Consider the following 20453-nt stretch of genomic DNA (forward strand, 5'->3'; position numbering starts at 1 on the left):
TGGATTACAGGCAACATCCACACTGAGCTAAAGGCTAGAGCTGCTGCTTTCAAGGAGCGGAACTAAAACCTGGAAGCTTATAAGAAATCTTGCTATGCCCTCAGACGAACCATCAAATAGGCAAAGCGTCATTAGAGGACAAGATCGAATCGAACTACACCGGCTCTGACGATCGACGGATGTGGCAGGGCTTGCAAACCATTACAGACTACAAAGGGAAGCACAGCCGAGAGCTGCCCACTGACACAAGTCTATCAGACGAGCTAAACTACTTCTATGCTCGCTTCGAGGCAAATAACACTAAAACATGCATGAGAGCACCAGCTGTTCCGGACGACTGTGTGATCACGCTCTCCGCAGTCGATGTGAGTAAGACCTTTAAACAGGTCAACATTCACAAAGCCACAGGGCCAGACGGATTACCAGGAAGTGTACTGCGAGCATGAGCTGACCAACTGGCAAGTGTCTTCACTGACATTTTCAACTTCTCCCTGTCCGAGTCTGTAAAACTAACATGTTTCAAGCAGACCACCATAACAATAAGGTAACCTGCCTAAATGACTACCGACCCTTAGCACTCACGTCTGTAGCCATGAAGTGCTTTGAAAGGCTGGTTATGGCTCACATCGACACCATTATCCCAGAAACCCTAGACCCACTCCAATTTGCAAACCGCCCTAACAGATCCACAGATGATGCAATCTCTATTCCACTCCACACTGCCCTTTCCCACCTAGACAAAAGGAACACCTATGTGAGAATGCTATTCATTGACTACAGCTCAGCGTTCAACACCATAGTGCCCTCAAAGCTCATCAATAACCTAAGGACCCTGGGACTAAACACCTCCCTCTGCAACTGTATCCTGGACTTCCTGACGAGCCGCCCACAGGTGGTAAGCGTAGGTAACAACACATCTGCCACGCTGATCCTCAACACAGGTGCCCCTCAGGGGTGTGTGCTCAGCCCCCTCCTGTACTCCCTGTTCACTCATGACTGCACGGCCAGGCACAACTCCAACACCATCATTAAGTTTGCCGATGACACAACAGTGGTAGGCCTGATCACCGACAACGACGAGACAGCCTATAGGGAGGAGACCTGGCCGTGTGGTGCCAGGACAACAACCTCTCCCTCAACGTGATCAAGACAAAGGAGATGACTGTGGACTACAGGAAAAGGAGGACCGAGCACACCCCCATTCTCATCGACAGGGCTGCAGTGGAGCAGGTTGAGAGCTTCAAGTTCCTTGGTGTCCACATCACCCTATCAAACTAACATGGTCCAAGCACAAGCCTAGGTCCAAGAGGCTTCTAAACAGCTTCTACCCCCAAGCCATAAGACTCCTGAACATCTAGTCAAATGGCTACCCAGACTATTTGCATTGCCTTTTACACCGCTGCTACTCTCTGTTGTTATCATCTATGCATAGTCACTTTAATAACTCTACCTACATGTACATATTACCTCAATTACCTCGACTAACCGGTGCCCCCACACATTGACTCTGTACTGGTACCCCCCTCTATATAGTCTCGCTATTGTTATTTTACTGCTGCTCTTTAATTACTTGTAACTTTTGTTTACTATTCTTTTTTAAAATAAACTGCATTGTTGGTTAAGGGTTTGTAAGTAAGGATGATGGGACTAATACAACTTTATTTGGTACCACTGCCTTATGTGGGCGAGGTGGGGAGAGGGAGAGAGTTGTGGGGGAGGTGGGGAGAGAGAGGTTGGGGAGAGAGTGGTGGGGGAGGTGGGGAGAGGGAGGTTGGGGAGAGAGAGGTGGGGGATTTGGGGAGAGAGAGGTGGGGGAGGTGGGGAGAGAGAGGTGGGGGGGGTTGGGGCAGTTGGAGAGAGAGAGGTGGGGGAGTTGGGGAGAGAGAGGTGGGGGAGGTGGGGAGAGAGAGGTGGGGGGGTTTGGGGCAGTTGGAGAGAGAGAGGTGGGGGAGTTGGGGAGAGAGAGGTTGGGGGAGAGAGATTGGGGAGAGAGAGGTTGGGGGAGTTGGGGAGAGAGAGGTGGGGGAGTTGAGAGAGAGAGGTGGGGGAGAGAGAGGTGGGGGAGTTGGGGAGAGAGAGGTGGGGGAGTTGAGAGAGAGAGGTGGGGGAGAGAGAGGTGGGGGAGTTGGGGAGAGAGAGGTGGGGGAGAGAGAGGTGGGGGAGTTGGGGAGAGAGAGGTGGGGGAGAGAGAGGTGGGGGAGTTGGGGAGAGAGAGGTGGGGGAGAGAGAGGTGGGGGAGTTGGGGAGCGAGAGGTGGGGGAGTTGGGGAGAGAGAGGTGGGGGAGAGAGAGGTGGGGGAGTTGGGGAGCGAGAGGTGGGGGAGTTGGGGAGCGAGAGGTGGGGGAGTTGGGGAGAGAGAGGTGGGGGAGAGAGAGGTGGGGTAGAGAGAGGTGAATGACTCAAACAATCAAAGTCACCATGACGTCACATTAGAGGAGATTGAATTTCAAGGAAATGATATGATGACTGAGAGAGAATGAGAGAGAGAGAGAGAGAGAGAGAGAGAGAGAGAGAGAGAGAGAGAGAGAGAGAGAGAGAGAGAGAGAGAGAGAGAGAGAGAGAGAGAGAGAGAGAGAGAGAGAGAGAGAGAGAGAGAGAGAGAGAGAGAGAGAGAGAGAGAGAGAGAGAGAGAGAGAGAGAGAGAGAGGACAACTATCTATTGAGCCCTGCTGTGAAGGTTTTTTATCATTTCATCCTCACATTGTAAATTGAAGTGTCTTGTTGTCATGAAGACATTCCATTAAGCATTTGACCTATAATGGAGGTCTATTGAGAGCTGTTGTGAAGGCTTTGGTAGATACTTAGTACATACAAAGAGGTGTTCTCTCAGCTGTCAACCATACTTCATAAAACAAACTGGTTGCTTACCTTCATCATTTCATCCATTGAGTTGATGTGACTCATGTTGAGGTGACTCATGTTGAGGTGACTCATGTTGAGGTGATTTTGTTGTGGTGGACAGACCTTGTTGTGGTGGACAGACCTTGTTGTGGTGGACAGACCTTGTTGTTGAGGACAGACCTTGTTGTAGAGGACAGACCTTGTTGTGGAGGACAGACCTTGTTGTAGAGGACAGACCTTGTTGTAGAGGACAGACCTTGTTGTGGAGGACAGACCTTGTTGTAGAGGACAGACCTTGTTGTGGAGGACAGACCTTGTTGTGGAGGACAGACCTTGTTGTGGAGGACAGACCTTGTTGTAGAGGACAGACCTTGTTGTGGTGGACAGACCTTGTTGTTGAGGACAGACCTTGTTGTTGAGGACAGACCTTGTTGTGGAGGACAGACCTTGTTGTGGAGGACAGACCTTGTTGTAGAGGACAGACCTTGTTGTGGAGGACAGACCTTGTTGTAGAGGACAGACCTTGTTGTAGAGGACAGACCTTGTTGTGGAGGACAGACCTTGTTGTGGAGGACAGACCTTGTTGTAGAGGACAGACCTTGTTGTAGAGGACAGACCTTGTTGTAGAGGACAGACCTTGTTGTTGAGGACAGACCTTGTTGTTGAGGACAGACCTTGTTGTGGAGGACAGACCTTGTTGTAGAGGACAGACCTTGTTGTAGAGGACAGACCTTGTTGTGGAGGACAGACCTTGTTGTTGAGGACAGACCTTGTTGTGGAGGACAGACCTTGTTGTAGAGGACAGACCTTGTTGTTGAGGACAGACCTTGTTGTGGAGGACAGACCTTGTTGTGGAGGACAGACCTTGTTGTAGAGGACAGACCTTGTTGTGGAGGTCAGACCTTGTTGTAGAGGACAGACCTTGTTGTAGAGGACAGACCTTGTTGTAGAGGACAGACCTTGTTGTAGAGGACAGACCTTGTTGTGGTGGACAGACCTTGTTGTGGAGGACAGACCTTGTTGTGGTGGACAGACCTTGTTGTTGAGGACAGACCTTGTTGTTGAGGACAGACCTTGTTGTGGAGGACAGACCTTGTTGTAGAGGACAGACCTTGTTGTAGAGGACAGACCTTGTTGATGAGAATAAAACGTTGCCCAGCATGTAACCCATATTACAGTACTGTGGAAAAGGAAGCACACACACACACACACACACACACTTCCGGTTACTAGCCCAACGCTCTAACCACCAGGCTACCTGCCGCCCCACACTAGCACATAGAATGAAGCAATATGTTCGAGCATGTGTACTAAGTACAGGGCTAATGTGAATTATTCTAACAGTTTTTTTTGTCCCTCTCCCCTACGAATCTAATTCGCTGTCCATATGTATTGGAATGGGCAGTGTTCTGACAGTGTCCTCTCAGTCTAATACACAGACAGGCCTGTTCTGACAGTGTCCGTTCAGTCTAATACACAGACAGGCCTGTTCTGACAGTGTCCGTTCAGTCTAATACACAGACAGGCCTGTTCTGACAGTGTCCATTCAGTCTAATACACAGACAGGCCTGTTCTGACAGTGTCCGTTCAGTCTAATACACAGACAGGCCTGTTCTGACAGTGTCCATTCAGTCTAATACACAGACAGGCCTGTTCTGACAGTGTCCGTTCAGTCTAATACACAGACAGGCCTGTTCTGACAGTGTCCGTTCAGTCTAATACACAGACAGACCTGTTCTGACAGTGTCCGTTCAGTCTAATACACAGACAGGCTTGTTCTGACAGTGTCCGTTCAGTCTAATACACAGACAGGCCTGTTCTGACAGTGTCCGTTCAGTCTAATGCACAGACAGGCCTGTTCTGACAGTGTCCGTTCAGTCTAATACACAGACAGGCCTGTTCTGACAGTGTCCATTCAGTCTAATGCACAGACAGGCCTGTTCTGACAGTGTCCGTCCAGTCTAATACACAGACAGGCCTGTTCTGACAGTGTCCATTCAGTCTAATACACAGACAGGCCTGTTCTGACAGTGTCCGTTCAGTCTAATACACAGACAGGCCTGTTCTGACAGTGTCCATTCAGTCTAATACACAGACAGGCCTGTTCTGACAGTGTCCGTTCAGTCTAATACACAGACAGGCCTGTTCTGACAGTGTCCATTCAGTCTAATACACAGACAGGCCTGTTCTGACAGTGTCCATTCATTCAGTAGTAGCACAGAGCTCCAGAAAATAACAGAAGCTAACGGTCTGTCTGTCTTTACTCTGTAATTGTCCAGAAGGGAACAGTCTGTCTGTAATTGTCCAGATGGGAACAGTCTGTCTGTAATTGTCCAGATGGGAACAGTCTGTCTGTAATTGTCCAGAAGGGAACAGTCTGTCTGTAATTGTCCAGATGGGAACAGTCTGTCTGTAATTGTCCAGAAGGGAACAGTCTGTCTGTAATTGTCCAGATGGGAACAGTCTGTCTGTAATTGTCCAGAAGGGAACAGTCTGTCTGTAATTGTCCAGATGGGAACAGTCTGTCTGTAATTGTCCAGATGGGAACAGTCTGTCTGTAATTGTCCAGATGGGAACAGTCTGTCTGTAATTGTCCAGAAGGGAACAGTCTGTCTGTAATTGTCCAGATGGGAACAGTCTGTCTGTAATTGTCCAGAAGGGAACAGTCTGTCTGTAATTGTCCAGATGGGAACAGTCTGTCTGTAATTGTCCAGATGGGAACAGTCTGTCTGTAATTGTCCAGAAGGGAACAGTCTGTCTGTAATTGTCCAGATGGGAACAGTCTGTCTGTAATTGTCCAGAAGGGAACAGTCTGTCTGTAATTGTCCAGATGGGAACAGTCTGTCTGTAATTGTCCAGAAGGGAACAGTCTGTCTGTAATTGTCCAGATGGGAACAGTCTGTCTGTAATTGTCCAGATGGGAACAGTCTGTCTGTAATTGTCCAGAAGGGAACAGTCTGTCTGTAATTGTCCAGAAGGGAACAGTCTGTCTGTAATTGTCCAGAAGGGAACAGTCTGTCTGTAATTGTCCAGAAGGGAACAGTCTGTCTGTAATTGTCCAGATGGGAACAGTCTGTCTGTAATTGTCCAGATGGGAACAGTCTGTCTGTAATTGTCCAGATGGGAACAGTCTGTCTGTAATTGTCCAGAAGGGAACAGTCTGTCTGTAATTGTCCAGAAGGGAACAGTCTGTCTGTAATTGTCCAGAAGGGAACAGTCTGTCTGTAATTGTCCAGAAGGGAACAGTCTGTCTGTAATTGTCCAGAAGGGAACAGTCTGTCTGTAATTGTCCAGAAGGGAACAGTCTGTCTGTAATTGTCCAGAAGGGAACAGTCTGTCTGTAATTGTCCAGAAGGGAACAGTCTGTCTGTAATTGTCCAGAAGGGAACAGTCTGTCTGTAATTGTCCAGAAGGGAACAGTCTGTCTGTAATTGTCCAGAAGGGAACAGTCTGTCTGTAATTGTCCAGAAGGGAACAGTCTGTCTGTAATTGTCCAGAAGGGAACAGTCTGTCTGTAATTGTCCAGAAGGGAACAGTCTGTCTGTAATTGTCCAGAAGGGAACAGTCTGTCTGTAATTGTCCAGAAGGGAACAGTCTGTCTGTAATTGTCCAGAAGGGAACAGTCTGTCTGTAATTGTCCAGAAGGGAACAGTCTGTCTGTAATTGTCCAGAAGGGAACAGTCTGTCTGTAATTGTCCAGAAGGGAACAGTCTGTCTGTAATTGTCCAGAAGGGAACAGTCTGTCTGTAATTGTCCAGAAGGGAACAGTCTGTCTGTAATTGTCCAGAAGGGAACAGTCTGTCTGTAATTGTCCAGAAGGGAACAGTCTGTCTGTAATTGTCCAGAAGGGAACAGTCTGTCTGTAATTGTCCAGAAGGGAACAGTCTGTCTGTAATTGTCCAGAAGGGAACAGTCTGTCTGTAATTGTCCAGAAGGGAACAGTCTGTCTGTAATTGTCCAGAAGGGAACAGTCTGTCTGTAATTGTCCAGAAGGGAACAGTCTGTCTGTAATTGTCCAGAAGGGAACAGCCTGTCTGTAATTGTCCAGAAGGGAACAGTCTGTCTGTAATTGTCCAGAAGGGAACAGTCTGTCTGTAATTGTCCAGAAGGGAACAGTCTGTCTGTAATTGTCCAGATGGGAACAGTCTGTCTGTAATTGTCCAGAAGGGAACAGTCTGTCTGTAATTGTCCAGATGGGAACAGTCTGTCTGTAATTGTCCAGAAGGGAACAGTCTGTCTGTAATTGTCCAGAAGGGAACAGTCTGTCTGTAATTGTCCAGATGGGAACAGTCTGTCTGTAATTGTCCAGAAGGGAACAGTCTGTCTGTAATTGTCCAGAAGGGAACAGTCTGTCTGTAATTGTCCAGAAGGGAACAGTCTGTCTGTAATTGTCCAGAAGGGAACAGTCTGTCTGTAATTGTCCAGAAGGGAACAGTCTGTCTGTAAGTGCTTATGGGAGCAGTGAGCCAGAGACTAAGCACTTTTCCTTCCCTCCCTGGCTCCTCCCCTCCCTCCCCCGGAGGAGGAAGGAGGGTGGAGGAGAAGGAACACGGTCTATTCTCCACAACAAGGTCCTAGTTGGTAATGTAACTCTTTGTCCCTCCCTCCCTCCCTCCCTCTCCTCCTCAATAGTAGTGTACTATGTAGGGAATAGGGTGCCATTTGGGACGCAGCTATTAAATCAGACGATCGGTGACCCAGCGACCAGATCTAGTTTCACACAGCAGGTCGACTCTCTCACCCTGGTCACCCTCCTCCTGACTCTCCCCCACACCCACCCACCCTCTCTCTCTCTGTTCTGTCGTGTCTTTCAGCCATCCTCAACCCCAAGCAGCCCAAAGAGAACAAGAGCTTCAACTTTGATTACTCGTACTGGTCACACACCTCGGTAAGTACCTGTCCCTCTGACTGACTGTGTACTGTATGACACCATACCACCTAGGGAGCAACACAACACATGCTGATTTTCATTAGAGACTAGTGATTAGTGTGGTCAGGCACAACAGCCTTGAACCGGACTTTTAGTCAGGTTCATTTTCAAGTGAATCGACCTTGTAGTTGCGTCTTGGTTTGTCCTGGTTGACCTTAAAAAGAAACTCCAAACACACTGGTGTTCTAGAACACTCCACAAAACAATTCAATGAATCTTTTCACCAACGTGTTGATCAATTTCAATAGTTACCTGACTCTACTTGTAGATGGTCAATATGAATAGTTACCTGACTCTACTTGTAGATGGTCAATATGAATAGTTACCTGACTCACCGTGTTTTTGTCTCTCCACAGCCCGAGGACATCAACTTTGCTGGCCAGCAGCAGGTGTACAAGGACATTGGTGAGGAGATGCTGCTCCATGCCTTTGAGGGATACAACGTCTGTATCTTTGCCTATGGTCAGACCGGATCTGGGAAGTCCTACACCATGATGGGCAAGCCGGACTTGAAGGATCAGGAAGGCATCATCCCTCTGGTATACCGGATATACTGTTACCTCCACACCAGGGTTGCAGAATTCCAGAAATTTCCCTGGTTTTCCTGGTTGGAAGATTCCCAGAATCAGGATGGAATAAGCAGGAAATCCTTGAATCCTCCAAACAGGATAGCTGGAAATCCAGGCAATTTTCAGAAAGTTAACGGAATTTTGCATCCCTACTCCAGACCAATCGCACACCTGGCGCTCCATACCTCAACATAATGTTACATAAATCCCATCTAGGGTGTTGGAAATGAGTGCAGGCTATACTGTGGTGCAACACATTGGATAATTGTTTATTCAATGTGTCAATGTGTTTGTATCTGTCCCTGTACAGATGAACCATATATAAATTGATAATAAATGTTCACTGCAAACCCTTTGCTTTCTTTCTCCCCCTAGATGTGTGAAGACCTCTTCACCAAGTTCAACGACAGTAATAACGACAATAGCAAGTCCTACTCTGTGGAGGTACGTACAGTTATAGTACAAGGCCTCTCTATGTTTTACGGGCTCCTAACCATCTGTGCTATTTTGTTTGTTCCTTCACATTGTTCGTAACTTATTTTGTACATAATGTTACCGCTATCGTCTCTTATGGCCGAACAGAGATTCTGGACATCAGAACAGCGATTATTCATCTTGAACTGGTTAAAGATGTTTTTTTTAATGAGTCCGATGTGACGAATGTACTGCTTTCTCAAGACCAGGCCCAAATCCACGTCATTCGCGTGAAGAAAAGAATGGGGAAAAGGTGGAGGGGTGCGGGTTGCCTTGTAAGAATTTGTCACTGAGTAGGTAAACAACCACTACCATCCGTACTATTGGCCAACGTAAAATCATTGGAAAATAAACTGGATGATCTACGATTAAGACTATTCTACCAACGGGACATTAAGAACTGTAATATCTTATGTTTCACCGAGTTGTGGCTGAACGACGACACGGATAATATAGAGCTGCCTGGGTTTTCCGTGCATCGGCAGGACAGAGAAGCTACGTCTGGTAAGACGAGGGGCAGGGGTGTCTATTTGTCAATAACAGCTGGTGCGTGATGTCTAATATCAAAGAAGTCTCGAGGTATTGCTCGCCTGAGGTAGAGTAACTGTCACGTTCCTGACCTTATTTCCTTTGTTTAGTATTGTTTAGTTGGTCAGGATGTGAGCTGGGTGGGCATTCTATGTTATGTGTTTCTATGTTGGGTTCATTGTATTAGCCTGATATGGTTCTCAATCAGGGGCAGGTGTTTTACGTTTCCTCTGATTGAGAACCATATTAAGGTAGGCTGTTCTCACTGTTTGTTTGTGGGTGATTGTTGCTGTGTCTGTGTTTCTTCGCCACACGGTACTGTTTCGTTTCGTTCGTTCGTTCCCGTTCGTGCGTTCATGTTTTATGTTCTCAAGTTCAGGTCTGTTCACGTCGTTTTGTTATTTTGTAGTTTATCAAGTGTTTTTCGTCTTCGTTGATATTATTAAAAGTATGTATTCAAACCACGCTGCATTTTGGTCCGATCCTTGCTCCTCCTCAGACGAGGAGGAAGACGAGCGTTACAGTAACTCATGATAAGCTGTAGACCACACTATCTACCAAGAGAGTTTTCATCTGTATTATTCGTAGCAGTGTATTTACCACCACAAACCGATGCTGGCACTAAGACCGCACTCAACCAGCTGCATAAGTCCATGAGCAAATAAAATGCTCATCCAGAAGCGGCGCTCCTCGTGGCCGGGGACTTTAATAAAGGGAAACTTAAATCCGTTTTACCTTATTTCTACCAGCATGTCACATGTGCAACCAGAGGAGAAAAAAAACTCTGGACCACCTTTACTCCACACACAGAGACGCATACAAAGCTCTACCTCGCCCTTCATTTGGCAAATCTGACCATAATTCTATCCTCTTGATTCCTGCTTACATGCATAAACTAAAGCAGGAAGTACCGGTTACTCGCTCAATACAGAACTGGTCAGATGACGCGGATGCTAAGCTACAGGACTGTTTTGCTAGCACACACTGGAATATGTTCCAGGATTCATCCAATGGCATTGAGAAGTTTACCACCTCAGTCACCGGCTTCATCAATAAGTGCATCGATGTCGTCGTTCCTTCAGTGAACGTACGTGCTTATCCCAACCAGAAGCCATGGATTACAGGCAACATCCGCACTGAGCTAACAGCTAAAGCTGCCACTTTCAAGGAGCGGGACGCTAATCCGGACGAGTATAAGAAATCCCACTATGCCCTCTGACGAACCATCAAACAGGCAAAGCGTCAATACAGGACTAAGATTGAATCCTATTTCACCGGCTCTGACGCTCGTTGGATATTATTGACTTCAAATTAAACCCAGCCGCGAGTTGCCCAGTGACACAAGCCTACCAGTCGAGCTAAATGCCTTTTATGCTCGCTTCGAGGCAAGCAAAACTGAAGCATGCATGAGAGCACCAGCTGTTCCGGAAGACTTTGTGATCACGCTCTCCGTAGCCGATGTGAGCAAGACCTTTAAACAGGTCAACATTCACAAAGCCGCTGGGCCAGACGGATTACAAGGACGTGTACTCATGCACGGACCAATTGGCAACTGTCTTCACTGACATTTTCAACCTCTCCCTGTCTGAGTCTGTAATACTAACATGTTTCAAGCAGACCACCATAGTCCCTGTGCCCAAGAAAGCGAAGGTAACCTGCCTAAATTATTACCGCAATGTAGCACTCACGTCTGTAACCATGAAGTGCTTTGAAAGGCTGGTCATGACTCACATCAATATCATCATCCCGGAAACCCTAGACCAGCTCCAATTCGCATTTTGAGAAGGATATGAGGAGAGAGGAAACGAGGAATTGAAGAAAGACTAGAAAGACCTAGTTGGTAATGTAACTCTTTGTCCCCCACCCCCCCTCTCCCATCCTCCCTCCCCCTCCCTCCCTCCTCCTCAGGTGAGCTACATGGAGATCTACTGTGAGCGTGTGCGTGACCTCCTGAACCCTAAGAACAAGGGGAACCTGCGTGTGAGGGAACACCCCCTGATGGGGCCATACGTAGAGGACCTGTCCAAACTGGCTGTCACCTCCTACAACGACATCCAGGACCTCATGGACTCTGGAAACAAGGCCAGGTGAGGGGACAGATGTATGGATGGGTGGGTGGTTGGTTGGGTGTGTTGGTGGGTGGGTGGGGGAATGGATAGGTGGATGGATGGCTGGATGGGTAGGTGGAAGGATGAGTGAATGGCTGGGTGGGTGGTTGGGTGGATGGATGGGTAGGTGGGTGGATGGATGGCTGGCTGACTGGCTGGCTGGCTGGCTGGATGGCTGGATGGCTGGGTGGGTGCTCGGCACCCCAATGTTGGACCAAGCTTCCCCCTAACGTAAGGACTGCTGAGTCCCTGCCTATCTTCCCGAAAGCATCTGAAAACCTACCTCTTCAAAAAGTATCTTGATTAATCCTCACACTTGTCTTCTCTTACCAGCACTGACTTTTCTGTTAGTTGATTTATTGAGGAAAAGTTTGACTTACTATGATTGTGCTATGTGGTTGTCTCACATAGGTACCTTATGACGAATGCACTAAGTCAGTCTTGGACAAGAGTGTCTGCGAAATGACTGTCAATGTAATACAGTGCTGAGTTCAACTGCATACGGGGGTGATGGGGTTTCTCATGGGGTCAATGTTAAATATTCTGCCTCTTTTCCAAAAATCCCCGTTAGCAATAGCACTTAAAAGGAAGCAATATGTTGAGCATGCATCTAAATGGATTGAAAGTATAGAGAAGGTTTGGGCCCCGCGGGAGGCTGGCGGCTACTTAATTGGGGAGGACGGGCTCGTGCTAATGGCTGGAGCGGAATCAGTGGAATGGTATCAAATACATCAAACACGTGGTTTCTATGGTTTCCATGTGTTTGATGCCATTCCGTTTGCTCCGTTCCAGACATTATTATGAGCCGTCTGCTCGGGGTTCTGTCCTAAATGGCATCCTGTGTTCCGTATAGAGTGTGTTACCTTCGACCAGAGCCCTTACCGGGGGGGCAATTTGGGACGCAGCCTCGGTGAGACGCAGCAGGCTATTCTGTACCATGTTGGCCGAGAATGAATAGATTAATTAAGCACACGGTGCTCTGTCCATAAGGGAATTTACTGCCTGAGAAGACTTGAACTGGCAGACCAGAAAAGATTTTACATGAGAGTTAATTAATCAACACATCAGACACCAGCTGAGATAACCGTATAACTAGGACACTCCAGCAGACAAACAGGACAAACATGAATTTCAATGATCGTAGGTACAAAACAACGATGAATTATTGCAGTTTTCAGACTTGTTGGGTGGGTGAGCACGTGTCCATGCTGAAACGTATTGGAACCATATTAGCCCTGTCGATGATAAATTACTCAATAATTAATTAATTCATCAATGAATGAATTGATTTCTCTATACCTGGCAGTTCTGTAACCTTGAAATCTCCATTAACTTACTAAAATGTACCATCCTGATGTGTAGCTGTACGCACCTATGTGGTGATACATCAGTGCTGCTTAGCTCAGTCAGACAGCTCTGTGCTCTGTCCATTCATCCACCCCTCCACTGTGCTCTGTCCATTCATCCACCCCTCCACTGTGCTCTGTCCATTCATCCACCCCTCCACTGTGCTCTGTCCATTCATCCACCCCTCCACTGTGCTCTGTCCATTCATCCACCCCTCCACTGTGCTCTGTCCATTCATCCACCCCTCTACTGTGCTCTGTCCATCCATCCACCCCTCCACTGTGCTCTGTCCATTCATCCACCCCTCCACTGTGCTCTGTCTATTCATCCACCAATCCACTGTGCTGTCTATTCATCCACCCCTCCACTGTGCTCTGTCTATTCATCCACCCCTCCACTGTGCTCTGTCCTTCCATCCACCCCTCTACTGTGCTCTGTCTATTCATCCACCCCTCCACTGTGCTCTGTCTATCCATCCACCCCTCCACTGTGCTCTGTCTATTCATCCACCCCTCCACTGTGCTCTGTCCATCTATCCACCCTCCACTGTGCTCTGTCTATTCATCCACCCCTCCACTGTGCTCTGTCTATTCATCCACCCCTCCACTGTGCTCTGTCTATTCATCCACCCCTCTACTGTCCTCTCTCTATTAATCCACCCCTCTACTGTGCTCTGTCTATTCATCCACCCCTCCACTGTGCTCTGTCCATCCATCCACCCCTCCACTGTGCTCTGTCTATTCATCCACCCCTCTACTGTGCTCTGTCTATTCATCCACCCCTCCACTGTGCTCTGTCTATTCATCCACCCCTCCACCATGCTGTCTTTTAATCCACCCCTCTACTGTGCTCTGTTTATTCATCCACCCCTCTACTGTGCTCTGTCTATTCATCCACCCCTCCACTGTGCTCTGTCCATCCATCCACCCCTCCACTGTGCTCTGTCTATTCATCCACCCCTCTACTGTGCTCTGTCTATTCATCCACCCCTCCACTGTGCTCTGTCTATTCATCCACCCCTCCACCGTGCTGTCTTTTAATTCACCCCTCTACTGTGCTCTGTTTATTCATCCATCCCTCCACTGTGCTCTGTCTATTCATCCACCCCTCCACTGTGCTCTGTCTATCCATCCACCCCTCTACTGTGCTCTGTCTATTCATCCATCCCTCCACTGTGCTCTGTCCATCCATCCACCCCTCCACTGTGCTGTCCATCCATCCACCCCTCCACTGTGCTGTCTATTCATCCACCCCTCCACTGTGCTGTCTATTCATCCACCCCTCCACTGAGGTGTCAGTATCAAACAGTGTTCTTCCACTTTGTTGTTTGTCAGGAGGAAAATGGTTGTGTTGACAAATGACTCCATTCTCTCTCCTGCAACACTCTGGGCTGTGATCTAATGACTCCATTCTCTCTCCTGCAACACTCTGGGCTGTGTTCTAATCTCCATTCTCTCTCCTGCAACACTCTGGGCTGTGTTCTAATGACTCCATTCTCTCTCCTGCAACACTCTGGGCTGTGTTCTAATCTCCATTCTCTCTCCTGCAACACTCTGGGCTGTGTTCTAATGACTCCATTCTCTCTCCTGCAACACTCTGGGCTGTGTTTTAATGACTCCATTCTCTCTCCTGCAACACTCTGGGCTGTGTTTTAATGACTCCATTCTCTCTCCTGCAACACTCTGGGCTGTGTTCTAATCTCCATTCTCTCTCCTGCAACACTCTGAGCTGTGTTCTAATGACTCCATTCTCTCTCCTGCAACACTCTGGGCCCTGTTCTAATGACTCCATTCTCTCTCCTGCAACACTCTGGGCCCTGTTCTAATCTCCATTCTCTCTCCTGCAACACTCTGAGCTGTGTTTTAATGACTCCATTCTCTCTCCTGCAACACTCTGGGCTGTGTTCTAATGACTCCATTCTCTCTCCTGCAACACTCTGGACTGTGTTCTAATGACTCCATTCTCTCTCCTGCAACACTCTGGGCCCTGTTCTAATGACTCCATTCTCTCTCCTGCAACACTCTGGGCTGTGTTCAAATGACTCCATTCTCTCTCCTGCAACACTCTGGGCCCTGTTCTAATGACTCCATTCTCTCTCCTGCAACACTCTGGACTGTGTTCTAATGACTCCATTCTCTCTCCTGCAACACTCTGGGCTGTGTTCTAATGACTCCATTCTCTCTCCTGCAACACTCTGGGCTGTGTTCTAATGACTCCATTCTCTCTCCTGCAACACTCTGGGCTGTGTTCTAATGACTCCATTCTCTCTCCTGCAACACTCTGGGCCCTGTTCTAATCTCCATTCTCTCTCCTGCAACACTCTGGGCTGTGTTCTATTCCCCCTCAGTTTACTACAAATTAGCACATTGTCTCGTTTCATTAGCTCGAAACTAACAATCGCAATTATACAGTAGCAGAACCAGCCGTTGACGAACCGGCTAAAACCACCTAAAATTTTATGTAATTTCCCATTAGGCAGCTGAAAATTAATGTTTTGGTTGCTGGAGAGCGTTTGGGGAAATTAGTTTTAATGGATCTGTTCTTTGGCTTATCTTGTTGCAATTAATTTTAGCCCCTCGTATAAAACTATTCACCGTGGAGGTTTCTGAGCTTCATTATTAGGATGGATCATAGACTGATCTCAGATGACTCAACCATTGTTATGGGGTTGTTGTTCTTCTTCTTCTGTCTCAATGCGTCTGTGGTGTTACATCATACAGGATGTTCTGTGGTGTTGCGTCATACAGGATGTTCTGTGGTGTTGCGTCATACAGGATGTTCTGTGGTGTTGCGTCATACAGGATGTTCTGTGGTGTTGCGTCATACAGGATGTTCTGTGGTGTTGCGTCATACAGGATGTTCTGTGGTGTTGCGTCATACAGGATGTTCTGTGGTGTTGCGTCATACAGGATGTTCTGTGGTGTTGCGTCATACAGGATGTTCTGTGGTGTTGCGTCATACAGGATGTTCTGTGGTGTTGCGTCATACAGGATGTTCTGTGGTCTTGCGTCATACAGGATGTTCTGTGGTGTTACATCATACAGGATGTTCTGTGGTGTTACGTCATACAGGATGTTCTGTGGTGTTACGTCATACAGGATGTTCTGTGGTGTTACATCATACAGGATGTTATGTGGGTTACATCATACAGGATGTTCTGTGGTGTTACGTCATACAGGATGTTATGTGGGTTACATCATACAGGATGTTCTGTGGTGTTACGTCATACAGGATGTTCTGTGGTGTTACATCATACAGGATGTTCTGTGGTGTTACATCATACAGGATGTTCTGTGGTGTTACATCATACAGGATGTTCTGTGGTGTTACATCATACAGGATGTTCTGTGGTGTTGTGTCATACAGGATGTTCTGTGGTGTTACATCATACAGGATGTTCTGTGGTGTTACATCATACAGGATGTTCTGTGGTGTTGTGTCATACAGGATGTTCTGTGGTGTTACATCATACAGGATGTTCTGTGGTGTTACGTCATACAGGATGTTCTGTGTTGTGTTACATCATACAGGATGTTCTGTGGTGTTACATCATACAGGATGTTCTGTGGTGTTACATCATACAGGATGTTCTGTGGTGTTGTGTCATACAGGATGTTCTGTGGTGTTACATCATACAGGATGTTCTGTGTGGTGTTACATCATACAGGATGTTCTGTGGTGTTACATCATACAGGATGTTCTGTGGTGTTACGTCATACAGGATGTTCTGTGGTGTTACATCATACAGGATGTTCTGTGGTGTTACATCATACAGGATGTGCTGTGGTGTTACGTCATACAGGATGTTCTGTGGACATCATACAGGATGTTCTGTGGTGTTACATCATACAGGATGTTCTGTGGTGTTACATCATACAGGATGTTCTGTGGTGTTACATCATACAGGATGTTCTGTGGTGTTACGTCATACAGGATGTTCTGTGGTGTTACGTCATACAGGATGTTCTGTGGTGTTACATCATACAGGATGTTCTGTGGTGTTACGTCATACAGGATGTTCTGTGGTGTTACATCATACAGGATGTTCTGTGGTGTTACATCATACAGGATGTTCTGTGGTGTTACATCATGCAGGATATTCTGTGGTGTTACGTCATACAGGATGTTCTGTGGTGTTACATCATACAGGATGTTATGTGGTGTTACATCATACAGGATGTTTTGTGGTGTTACATCATACAGGGTGTTGTGTGGTGTTGCATCATACAGGGTGTTCTGTGGTGTTACATCATACAGGATGTTCTGTGGTGTTACATCATACAGGATGTGCTGTGGTGTTACGTCATACAGGATGTTCTGTGGACATCATACAGGATGTTCTGTGGTGTTACATCATACAGGATGTTCTGTGGTGTTGCGTCATACAGGATGTTCTGTGGTGTTGTGTCATACAGGATGTTCTGTGGTGTTACGTCATACAGGATGTTCTGTGGTGTTACGTCATACAGGATGTTCTGTGGTGTTACATCATACAGGATGTTCTGTGGTGTTACGCTATACAGGATGTTCTGTGGTGTTACGTCATACAGGATGTTCTGTGGTGTTACGTCATACAGGATGTTCTGTGGTGTTACATCATACAGGATGTTATGTGGGTTACATCATACAGGATGTTCTGTGGTGTTACGTCATACAGGATGTTATGTGGGTTACATCATACAGGATGTTCTGTGGTGTTACGTCATACAGGATGTTCTGTGGTGTTACATCATACAGGATGTTCTGTGGTGTTACATCATACAGGATGTTCTGTGGTGTTACATCATACAGGATGTTCTGTGGTGTTACATCATACAGGATGTTCTGTGGTGTTGTGTCATACAGGATGTTCTGTGGTGTTACATCATACAGGATGTTCTGTGGTGTTACATCATACAGGATGTTCTGTGGTGTTGTGTCATACAGGATGTTCTGTGGTGTTACATCATACAGGATGTTCTGTGGTGTTACGTCATACAGGATGTTCTGTGTTGTGTTACATCATACAGGATGTTCTGTGGTGTTACATCATACAGGATGTTCTGTGGTGTTACATCATACAGGATGTTCTGTGGTGTTACATCATACAGGATGTTCTGTGGTGTTGTGTCATACAGGATGTTCTGTGGTGTTACATCATACAGGATGTTCTGTGTGGTGTTACATCATACAGGATGTTCTGTGGTGTTACATCATACAGGATGTTCTGTGGTGTTACGTCATACAGGATGTTCTGTGGTGTTACATCATACAGGATGTTCTGTGGTGTTACATCATACAGGATGTGCTGTGGTGTTACGTCATACAGGATGTTCTGTGGACATCATACAGGATGTTCTGTGGTGTTACATCATACAGGATGTTCTGTGGTGTTACATCATACAGGATGTTCTGTGGTGTTACGTCATACAGGATGTTCTGTGGTGTTACGTCATACAGGATGTTCTGTGGTGTTACATCATACAGGATGTTCTGTGGTGTTACGTCATACAGGATGTTCTGTGGTGTTACGTCATACAGGATGTTCTGTGGTGTTACGTCATACAGGATGTTCTGTGGTGTTACGTCATACAGGATGTTCTGTGGTGTTACATCATACAGGATGTTCTGTGGTGTTACATCATACAGGATGTTCTGTGGTGTTACATCATACAGGATATTCTGTGGTGTTACGTCATACAGGATGTTCTGTGGTGTTACATCATACAGGATGTTCTGTGGTGTTACATCATACAGGATGTTCTGTGGTGTTACATCATACAGGGTGTTCTGTGGTGTTACATCATACAGGATGTTCTGTGTGGTGTTACATCATACAGGACGTTCTGTGGTGTTACATCATACAGGATGTTCTGTGGTGTTACATCATACAGGATGTTCTGTGGTGTTACATCATACAGGATGTTCTGTGGTGTTACATCATACAGGATGTTCTGTGGTGTTACGTCATACAGGATGTTCTGTGGTGTTACGTCATACAGGATGTTCTGTGGTGTTACATCATACAGGATGTTCTGTGGTGTTACATCATACAGGATGTTCTGTGGTGTTACGTCATACAGGATGTTCTGTGGTGTTACATCATACAGGATGTTCTGTGGTGTTACATCATACAGGATGTTCTGTGGTGTTACATCATACAGCATGTTCTGTGGTGTTACATCATACAGGATGTTCTGTGGTGTTGCGTCATACAGGATGTTCTGTGGTGTTACATCATACAGGATGTTCTGTGGTGTTACATCATACAGGATGTTCTGTGGTGTTGCATCATACAGGATGTTCTCTGGTGTTACATCATACAGGATGTTTTGTACCTGTTGTTGAAGTGACACAGATCAGGGTCATGTTCAGTGGGGCACAAAGTACAAATTAACGTTTCCTATTGGACAAGTCCAGGAAAGGTAAATCCTGTTTTCGTCAGTTTTCTTCAATTTTGGTGCCAAATGAACGTGACCCAACATTCTCTTCTTCTCTGCAGGACGGTGGCCGCCACCAACATGAACGAGACTAGCAGTCGCTCCCACGCTGTGTTCAACATCATCTTCACTCAGAAACGACACGATGTTGAGACTGATAACACCTCTGAGAAGGTAGGGGGGGGGGGGGGGGGGGGCGCCGTGTCGGGCAGAAAGATCTCTCTTCATATTATACAGTACACTGTAGTACAGTGAAGTGCAACCAGGTTTGAATCTCCTTGCTTCCTCTCTCCTTGTTTCCTCTCTCCTCACATTCTTCTTTAAAGTTCAGGTAGCAGACATTGGACCCTAACAGATATGTATGTAGTTGTTGCTGTATAAATAAGCAATAAGGCCCGAGGGGAAGTGGTATATGGCCAATATACCACGGATAAGGGCTGTTCTTACGCACGACGCAACGCGGAGTACCTGGATACAGCCCTTAGCCGTGGTATATTGGCTATATACCACAAACCCCCGAGGTGCCTGCTATTATACACTGGTTACCAATGCCATTAGAGCAGTAAAAATACATGTTTTGTCATACTGGTGGTATACGGTCTGATATACAGTACCACAGCTGTCAGCCAATCAGCATTCAGCGCCCCGAACGACCCTGTTTATAGTAACTAATATACGTGGGTTCTATGACTCACATGTTGGGGGAATGTATTGGCTGTAGTATCCTACTGTACATGGTTTACATGGCTGCGAGGATTTTTCTACAATATGACAGCAACATATAGAATGTTTATAGAGTAAACATTGAATTTAATCAATTACCCGTGGAAATACGTATTTGAGTGAACATTAGCGAGAATGTTCGGTTTTAGTTTGCGGCAATCAGTCTAGTTGGCTAGGTTTAGGATATTTACTAGCCCATACCAGTGACAAACTTAGATAGCTACAGTGCCAGTCAAAAGTTAGGACACACCTACTCATTCAAGGGTTTTTCTTTATTTTTACTATTTTCTACATTGTAGAATAATAGTAAAGACATCAAAACTATGAAATAACACATATGGAATCATGTAGTAACCAGAAAAGTGTTAAACAGATCAAAATATATTTTATATTTGAGATTCTTCAAAGTAGCCACCTTTTGCCTTGATGACAGCTTTGCACACTCTTGGCATTCTCTCAACCAGCTTCACCTGGAATTATTTTCTAACAGTCTTGAAGGAGTTCCCACATATGC

The 20453-nt window shown here is 46.4% G+C and overlaps 1 protein-coding gene across 27 annotated transcripts in view; it reads left to right on the plus strand.

Annotated features, from left to right (window-relative positions):
- The window catches only part of kif1aa (kinesin family member 1Aa), a 246098-nt gene that overhangs the window by 63146 nt on the left and 162499 nt on the right, over nucleotides 1-20453 (plus strand). For all 27 annotated transcript variants that reach the window (XR_011668385.1, XR_011668386.1, XM_071346549.1 and 24 more), the window contains exons 3-7: nucleotides 7656-7729; nucleotides 8128-8310; nucleotides 8716-8784; nucleotides 11251-11429; nucleotides 19279-19390. Coding sequence is in view for 25 of the 27 variants with exons in the window: in XM_071346549.1 (XP_071202650.1) it covers nucleotides 7656-7729; nucleotides 8128-8310; nucleotides 8716-8784; nucleotides 11251-11429; nucleotides 19279-19390 (617 nt within the window). In the remaining 2 variants the exon portion in view is untranslated. The remainder of the gene's footprint in view (nucleotides 1-7655; nucleotides 7730-8127; nucleotides 8311-8715; nucleotides 8785-11250; nucleotides 11430-19278; nucleotides 19391-20453) is intronic.

This window comes from Salvelinus alpinus, chromosome 16 (genome assembly GCF_045679555.1).
Source record: "Salvelinus alpinus chromosome 16, SLU_Salpinus.1, whole genome shotgun sequence".
Classification (NCBI taxonomy): domain Eukaryota; kingdom Metazoa; phylum Chordata; class Actinopteri; order Salmoniformes; family Salmonidae; genus Salvelinus; species Salvelinus alpinus.